General features: G+C 44.6%; 1 protein-coding gene across 1 annotated transcript; it reads right to left on the reverse strand.

Annotated features, from left to right (window-relative positions):
* Window positions 1-3,248: 3,248 nt before the first annotated feature.
* On the reverse strand, window positions 3,249-5,145 carry LOC109755123 (uncharacterized). The gene is made up of 2 exons (XM_020314005.4): window positions 5,012-5,145; window positions 3,249-4,273 (listed from the first exon to the last, which is right to left on the reverse strand). The coding sequence occupies exon 2, from the start codon at window positions 4,242-4,244 to the stop codon at window positions 3,363-3,365; it is 882 nt and encodes a 293-aa protein (XP_020169594.1). The 5' UTR covers window positions 4,245-4,273; window positions 5,012-5,145; the 3' UTR covers window positions 3,249-3,362.
* Window positions 5,146-9,522: the final 4,377 nt, after the last annotated feature.

Consider the following 9,522-nt stretch of genomic DNA (forward strand, 5'->3'; position numbering starts at 1 on the left):
GACCCAATCCACCAAGCCAATTTTGAAAACTGTGTATTCAAGGATTCATTTACAAAGGAAACTATATTGTCACCTCTTTTTGTCATGATTGACTTCAGCCAATCAGGGCAGTCTTTCTTGTAATGCCCGATCTTCTTATAGTGGAGACAAGTGTCTTTGTCCACTGGGAAAGGTTGTTGCTGACGCTGATGCTGATAGGGAGCTTTTCCTTGTGGCTTTGAAGGGAAACTTTTGTTGTTTTGATTGTAATTCTTTTTCTTGTGATCCTTCACATAGTTGAGTGAACCACCATGTGAGGCGCTTTGAGTCTATCCTCTTCTTGGACACACATTGCTATTGTCCTTTCAATGTCCCATGTTCCAAGTGACTTATTGTAGTTTACAACAAAAGTTTCAAACTCCTTTGGCAGTGATGCCATGACCATGTGGACCTGGAGCCTTGGTTTGATCTCTAGATCCGCATCCATGGGCTTGAGCTTTGCTGCCATATTGCTCGTCCTAAGGATGTGCTCTCTTATTCCATAACTACCACCTGTGTAGTTTTCTGTCACCAGTTGTTTTAAAACCTGGGTGGCATATATCTTTAAAGAGCCAGTGAACTGGCTCTTTATCTTTGTAAGCAACTCCCCTGCGGAAGTGCACTCTGCACTGGAGCCCACAATGGCGCTCTCAATTGTATTCTTTATAAATGACATGCACTTTTTTTGCATTGACCCACTTTTGGTTTTCTATGGAGTATAACATCTCCACAGGAGCATATTCCCCCCTCTTTTTATGCCATGCAGCATCATCATCAGTGGCCTCTTTGACTGGCTCTGTAGGTCTGACCAGCTGTGGAGTGTCCACAACCCAGTCCAGCTCAGCACAGACAAATGCCAATTCTACTTTCTTCCTCCACTCAGTGTAATTGTCACATCTGAGTGTTGGAACAGCTTTTAGGCAACTCATCAAGTGGAAGCCTCCTGAAATTACAATTTAAGTGAGATCAGTATAACAATCATATGCATTAATCTAACGTTGGTCAAATTAAACATACAATTGTCTATGCAGTTAAATCTATATTACCGTTCGGCAAAATATTAGAAATAAATGCACCTTTAAATTTCAATAATAAAACATGATCATGTTATTAACAACGTTGGTCCTAAAAATAACATAATTATATTCATTTTAATAATCACTTTGACATGCTCTTAAAAACTTAATTCTATCTAAACTTTTATTTTCTTTATAAAAAAGAGCACTATTAATTATTTACGCAGCGGACAAACATGAATAAAAAATTCATGAATTTTTTACTCTTTACAGAAACTTTTCTTTGACCCAATAAAAATCATGAACTTTATTATTTTCTTTATAAAAATTCATGAACATTTCTTTTCGAAAAATTTTGTATTCTCTGAAAAATCAAAATTAGCTGCAGCAGAGCCCAGCGCGCGCGGCCCGTTGCGGAAAAAGCCGGCCCACGGCCTGGCCTGCCTGCCGCGCGCGGCTGTGGCCTCGGCCCAGCGCCCGCGCGCGCGCTGTGCTCCCGCCGGCCTCGTCCACTTTCGGCCCATCAGCCCAGCTACTGCGCTAGGGTTTCCATCGCGGCCGTCCACTAAGATCCGACGGCCACCCGCTCATCTCGCCCGAACAAAACAGCTCGGCCGGCTGCTCGAACAGAACCCTAGCGCCATTCTTTCCTATGCGCGCCGCTCCCTGCCTCTCTCGCTCTGCCGCGCACGACCGCGCCCGAGGGGCGGCGGGTTGGGGCCTCGCCGGCCGCCGGCGACGGCGTTGCCACGGCGCTGCTCTTGCCGCTCGCTCCTCTCTCGCCCGCTCGCTCGGTATTGGCACCGCGAGCCATGCCGGTGCGGCAAGCCAGGGCGGCGCCCTTTGAGCCAGCCCCTTTCCCCTCCCCGCTCTGTTTCCGCGAGAGAGAGAGAGAAAGAGAGAGAGAGAGAGAGAGAGAGAGAGAGAGAGAGAAGAGGCGCATCAAGGCTCACCCTTTCCTTTTCAGCGAGCGGAAGAGGAGTGTGGCCAGATCGCGCTGTGGCCATCCTCCTCGCCGGTCGCGCGTCCTCCCTAGCGGTGAGCGTGCCGCCGTCGAGTGATTTGGCCGCGGTGCTAACCCCCTTCTTTTTTTTCTTTTTCCTTTCTTTCCGGCGAGCAATTGCTTGCTCCGGTGGTTCTTCTTTCGGATGCCTCGGCTTGCCGATGCGCGTCCGAATCGAAAGGAACGGCGCGGCCTTGCGGCGCCGCGATTTCTTTGCCCTTTGCCCCTCTTGTTCTTTTTCTGTATAGCCTTTTCTACCGAAGATCTTAGCCTTCATGGCTCTGAAACCATTATTAGATCCTCTGGATTGGGGTAGGCTAGAGACCCCGGTAGCCCTACCTTCTCCTTGTGCTGACGAGCTCGAGCCGGAGGCCATCATGGTGTTGTGGCGCACAGTGATGGCGGAGAGTGGGCGAGGTGGTAGCGGTGCTTCCCGTCACTACTACGAGAACCCTAGATCCATCTTCTTTTAGTAGAAAACAACATCCATTTGATTTGACCATGAGTTCAATGAACAAACCAAAAATAGTATAAGTCTCGAACTATATGTGATCTGTTATTCAAGATGAAAGCATACCCACCTATATGGCCAAGATTTGAGATCCTACAATCTAGGAGAGGAGTTACAATAAACCTGGGTACATGTACACTGAACTATGAAAATACAAATGTGTTTATCACTCGACACTTTTCCTAAATTGACTGTTCAACCCAACTAGTTCAGTTTGCTTTTCAGCAATCCTGGAGCAAAGTTCGCTTCTATGAGTGCGCTCGAGCAGCTTTGGGTTTTGAGTTTTTCAGCTCCCTCTCAAGTTACTCTTAATGAACGATTGGAGTTCCTTTCCAAAAGAATTAAAAAAAGAGGAATACAAAAGAATGCGTGAAGATGTTTTGTTTGATGTGTTCTCGATCAGTAGTTGTATACTCTTGATAATCTCTGAAAAACTTGAAGATGGTGCGTTTATACCAATGAAAAAAATAGCGCGCTACAGAAAATAGCGTGGCCCCTGAAAATATGCTATTAGTGTGCTACAGCGCGCTATAGCGTGCTACTAGCGAGGCATTGTACATTGATTTATTTAGCGAGACAATTCTCTATATGCTATAGCGTGCTATTAGCGGAGCTACAGCGCGCTATTTTTTCCAGTGGTTTATACATGAGTGAGTAACTGAGTACATCCAGAAATTAGTGAAGTTTGACCACAAAGACGAACATTCAAGGATATACAATATATACACATTAAGACAGAAGCGAAGTATTAAACTACAATGTAGCAAGAACATACTCCAATTAACAGAATGGCAGCTCCAATGCACCAGGTCTGCTACTGCTTCTCATTGCAGAACAGTTGCCCAAAGGCACCCCTGATCGCTGCTACGGCTGCCAGGTACTTGCTCCTCTGTTGAAGGTACCTTTCTTCTCTCACCAATCGCTGTGCTGTGTCATCTAACTCGAGCAACCATTGCTGCTCTGAGCGATCTTCGACAAACAACCGAGCGACGACCAAGGAGAAAGACTCCGGAGAATGCATCCTGCTGAGCTGCCTAGCCTTGTCTCCCACTAGTTTCCAGCTGAGCTTGTCTGAAAGCATTGTCACGTCCTTCAGGTGTCCTTCCACCTGCTGCATCAGGCTCCCCAGGTTACTTGAATCGGGCGACTTTCTGTCTTTCAGTACCTGGACTCTTGCGATGACATAGGGCTTTGTTCTGACGACCTCCAGGACACGGAACCGATCACCGCCGACGCATGTCAGGAAGAAGCGGTCATTGACGAGCTTATCACACTGAACGATATGGACCATGCATCCAACATCGGCCATCCTACTATCTTTCCTGCTGGAGTAGATGATACCAAAGCTGTGGCCTTCCTGGAGTAGTAGTGTCTGCATCATGATGCGGTATCTGAACTCAACCGTCTGCATCTGCAGCGTCTGGCCGGGAAAAACGACCGATTGGTGCAGGACTATGGGGATCTCAGTAGTCTGATGATCCTGATGGAGCTGGACAACCTCGTCGATGCGGCCACGCGGATTGGCTCTGCATTTCAGGACTGGTGAACTATGAAGGCGATTCTTCGTGGCGATTCTTGCTTGCGGTCTTGAGTGAGGTTTTGGCTGATAACAACAAGACTTGGAGTTGGTGGGACTGAAACTGCAACTGTCTGGCCTTGCCAAACTGGGTGGAGCTTGCAGAGTCTTAAAGGCCATGTACTTGAAGTCCTCTTTCAGTGATGAGCCTGTTAAGACACATCCAAAGACAAAGAAAGTGATGTCTTCAGTAACCCTCTGGCAGCAACATGAGTGCCTTGTACCCAGTTATTTGGCTACTAGGCAATCTTCAAACATCAATGAGTAATGAAGTCGATTTCAGATATATTAAACATGCGCAACAGCTAAAAAAAATTAAATCGACGCGCTGAGAAAGACGTTAACACTCTCATAATATGTTTCCTGAAAAGGCATTAACACTCCCATAATTGCAGTGGAAAAGCTCTGCAGCAGTTACACTAGAGAGTTGGATAAAAGCTTCAGCTATTTCCAAAGAAAATCGGTCACTATGGAGTACACATACTAATCATCTGAAGCAAGTTTATGCTCATGATGCTGGCAGCTGTAACAAGACTAGCTTGTAATGGAACAGAGTCAAAGTGCTTCCTAGTAGTACTACCCCTCCGTCCCAAAATAAGTGTGGTTGATTTAGTACAATTTGAGGTATTTTCTAACAGAAGATAAACGAAGAAAGAAAAAAAAACTACTATTATAAACCATGGCTCTCGGAGACGCAGCTCGCGGCAACAGTTTGACGGACCAGGTGTGAGTGAGAAGATCCACTTGAGAAAGACGGCGGTGGATGGATAAGGCGAGGAAAACCCGCTGGATCATATCTTCATACCATAGCCAACAAAGGAGACAGAACACGCGGAGAAGAAAGCGATCAGCATGCAGGAAGGAAGGGATGCAGCGCCGCCGTTTACCTTTTATGGCCTGGAAGGTTTCCAGGAGGAGCAGAGCAACAGATCGGGGTCGGAGAGCAGCAGGGGAGGCGGCCGGCAGAGGGGGGAAGAGGATAGAGTGATAGAGCCTACCGCTTATATCAACTGAATACGTTGTTTATAAGTGGATAGATTGCGAAAGCCCATCAGATCTAATCAATCTTCGAGACCAGGGTGGGTGGTGGCCCCCACGCCGCACCTAACTGCCTGCCTGGTCGATTGAATTGTGATACTCCTTCCATTCCACGATACGGTGCTCATAGAGTCAAGCATCACAAATTTTGATTAAATTTATGAAGAAAAAATATTTACATCTAAAATGTCAAACTTATATCATTAGATTCATTATAAGATTATTAAGTTTCATACTTTATATATTTGATATTGTAGATATAAATAGTTACTTCTATAAACTTGGTCAAATTTATAGAGTACGACATCTCAAAAGATCTATATGCATTACATTATAATAAACATGGTCAAATTTAATAAAGTTCGACGTCTCAAAAAATATATGCGCACTACATTATAATAAAATTGATGAAATTTTATAAAGTTCGACTTCTCAAAAAATCTACACGCATACATTATAATAAACTTGGCCAAGTTTTATAAAGTTCGACTTCTTAAAAAATCTACATGCACTAAATTATAAAACGGGGAGTACTCATCCTGAGACGATTAAGTTGATACCGCCAAAATGCCCATATCACCATTTGTTTATCATGTAGCACCCCAACGCAACAGACAACGCTTGTTATACATAACTTCAAGTAGGTACTACTAGCTAGCAGCAAGTGAACAACAGTGCGCCGCACATTGTTTACAGCGTACAGCTAGAGCTAGCACCCCTTTCTCTTGAGGATAAGGGAGTGGCGGCGAGGTGGATCTGGAGAGGAGTGGAGTCTTGCACTTGTCTCCTCGTCGGGGCATGATTCAGATAAGATTAGCCAGGCGGCATCACTTGTCGCACACGCACACACTTGATCCTTCTTAGCCATCGTGCGTGCCTGGCTCTAACAAGAAACGGCTTGGGATTCTGCTAGTGGCAACTTCCCGGAGATTCAGAACGGCGCCTCCTAGGCATCGACACGTAGAGGCACCAAATGCGTTAAAGCATGTCCAACAAGTCCCCTTTCCATGGAAAGGTGACACTTCCCGTAAACATTCCCCTAAACTTCATGCCTCATTTTGATACGTCATGTGAACCAACCCGTGGATGGATGGTTAGATGGATAGTGTTATTTTCAGCCTATTAGGATTTAAGTCCTAAACTTGACATTGATGCTCACATTATTTCTAGATTTGTTTGAGGTTTTCGGTGATGTCCGTTCAATAGGAGTAGACGTCCCCGTCGACTGCGAGGCGCCTATGATGATTCCGTAAAATCTCAAGATGTTATACTGGCTCAGTCTCTTGGAGGTGCTTATAAGGGTCAAGTTTCCTATAGAAAAATTTTCTTTAGAGCCTTTTCACATGTAGGAATGGATTCTTATTCTTATATAGAATTGGTTCCTGCTCTTCACGTTTCAAAGGAAGAAAAATCATTAGCTCGGATATAATTGAGAAAAATCATATCCTATGAACCAAATGACATCTTTTTTTCTATATGATTCGGTATTTTTTTTGTAACTTTAAATCCTATTGTGCGAACCAAATGACAACGTTTTTCTATATGATTTGACATTTTTCATAATTTTCCTATTCCTATGAACCAAAGAGTCCCGACCGAAAACGGTTTCATCGGCATGTGTAGCCACCTACCATGTTCTCAATGAAGCTAGAAGGTTTAGCACGGTAGACCGTCTCAAGTAAGTCACCATGGAGGAAGGCATTTTTAACATCCTGTTGATGGATGGGCCAAGAATTAGACATGGCGATGCTTAAAACCACTCGAATGGTTGCAGGCTTGACCACCAAACTCAATTTGTAACATCGCAAAATTCTAAATTTTGGAATGTTATAATAAACAGATAGATTGGATTGATGGTTTGATTGATTGACTGAAAGTGAGTGGAATTCGAAATCTTTTGAAAGTTAAATGAGAGGGAATAAAAGGACTTTCCCAAACTTTCACTTTGCTTCTATGATCTCCATGGATCCAAATTCTTTTCATCACAAAACCCTGGAGAGAAGATGACATGACTTCTTCCATTTATTTAAATGACAAGGGGTGTTGAAAATATTTGAATTTCATTTGAAAATATTTCCCATTTCTGAAACTTTATGCAACTCAATGATTTTCACGAGAGAAGATAAAATGACTTCTTCAAAACATATGAAATATGAGTTGGGAGTTTCAAAGGATTAAATTCAAAGTCCCATTGAAATTATTTTTCAATATTGGAGTTATTTGAGTTTTATTCAAATTAATTTTCTCCAAAAAAAGTATACAGAAAATAGGGTAACATGATTCCCTACATCAGAAAATTGGAGAGAAATAAATTTGAAATCATTTTGGTATTTTTAAAATGATATTTATTGGATTTTATTAAGGCAGTAGCACTCTTTGCTTTATGTAAATTTGTGAGGATTTTATTTGACTTCACAAAAATGTCCATATTGTTGGAAATCTTTTTCTGAAAATTTTGATATATTATATGCCTATATAATATTCTTATTTTATTATGTTTTATTATTCTTGTTTTTTTTTAATTCCTCTGGACCGGGCCGGCCTAGTTCGCCAGGCCACGGCCCAGCCGGCCCACGCCGCTCGTCCCCGAGCCCCGAGCGGGACTCCTCCCGCCGCACGCCGCCGCACCGCCTCGGCGTCCGTGCCCCAGCCGGACACCGCCGCCGCCTTGCCCTGCCCCCTCCTCCACGCCACCTTGCGCCTCCCCTCCTATAAAGGGCGCCGCCCCGGGCCCCTCTCCTCTCTGCTCGACGCGCCGCCGCCCGCTCCCGCATCTCGCCGCCGCCGCCGCCGCCGCACCGCGCGCCGCGCCGCCCACCGCCACCCGCGCCGCTCGCTGCCGTCGCCTCGCCTAGCCCCGCGCCGCCCGCGCTGCTGCGCCGCCGCCCGCGCCCTTGCCCCGCGCCCGAAGCCGAGCCGCCGCGCCGGAGCTCGCCGTCGCCAATACCCCGCCTCGCCGGAATTTCCCAGCCGGCGCCGAACCGCTGCTGAACCGGTATAACCCGCCGGTCCAATCCGGTTTTTTTCAAGTTCGTTTAAAAAAAACCCTAGACTAGAACTGTTTTTTTAGGTTTTACTAAACAGCGAACGTCCACTGTTTAGATCCTATAAACGAACGTTCATTATTTAGCTTTTCCTTTTTCTGTTTATTTTTCGCCAGGGACTTATCTGTGATGATTTTATTTACAGTTTAGTCCCTGTTCTTCAAACGGTCACAACTTTTTGCTCGTTTGTTGAAATTCAACGAAACCAACGCCCACGTCTTCGTTATGATCCCCTCCATCCAGTAATCCAACTCAAACATGTTTTTGAGATTTTAAAATTTGAATTAGACCAGATTTGAATTCAAACTTCGTTTGATCGTAACTTGAGTTTCGTAACTCCGATTTAGTTGATTCTTTTTGCAAATTAAAGCTCTTGACCTAAACTTTCTGATAAGGCCAAATTCACATAATTTTGGTACTGTTAGAAATTGTTTTATGTTGCAAGAGTTATTTGCTTGGTTTTGAAGTTTTCCGAATTGTTTTCCTCGTTCTTTCTGATCTTTTGAGTGATTGCTTATGTATGGTTACTATTGCTTGCTCACGATAGATTGACCGGAGTGTGACGAGTAGATCTATCAAGAGTTTTGAGTGCGAATCATCTTCATCAACATCGCAGGCAAGTTCACACCTTGATCATATCCCTTTCATACCCAGTTTTTATGCATTAGATTCAACCCTCAAACATTTGCATGAGTAGGATTGATAACATGTGGGTATTGGGAAGTAGTTGATGAGGTAGGAACCTATTGCCCTATTTATTATCAAACCTTTGGGAGTTACTTCTACGTTTGCTTATATTGCTATGCTATGCTCGTAGACGTGGATTGGGTTTGAGAGATATTCATGTCAGATGTGAGATTGTTAACTAATGGTTTACTTAAGGTGGCAACTAAAACTCACATCTGGGTGGACTGAGGCACCTGGAGAACCCAGTGTTGCCTGTATTTTTGGATATCCCGGAGTACCCGTGTGATCATCCTATGGACCGCCACCCAGGCTCAAAGGGATCATGAGATTATTCATGCTAGAAACTTCCGTGTGCAGCCACATGCTATTATGGGCTCTAACATAGTTGATTAAGTTGTGTGAGCTCTTGAAGAGGTAGACTAGCAGATGTAGGGGATGTAGGTGGTACGGTACCCAGAGTAGAGAGTTAACGCTTCTGAAAGACTGTGTCTCGGTCATCCATTTCTCAAACATCATGCAGTGCGAGAATCAAGCGGAGGCGATCGAGTCTTGTGGGGAAAAGTGCACAAACCTCTGCAGAGTGTACAAACTAATCATGATTAGCCGTGTCCCCGGTTATGGACATCTTG

This window comes from Aegilops tauschii, chromosome 6 (genome assembly GCF_002575655.3).
Source record: "Aegilops tauschii subsp. strangulata cultivar AL8/78 chromosome 6, Aet v6.0, whole genome shotgun sequence".
NCBI classification, from domain to species: domain Eukaryota; kingdom Viridiplantae; phylum Streptophyta; class Magnoliopsida; order Poales; family Poaceae; genus Aegilops; species Aegilops tauschii.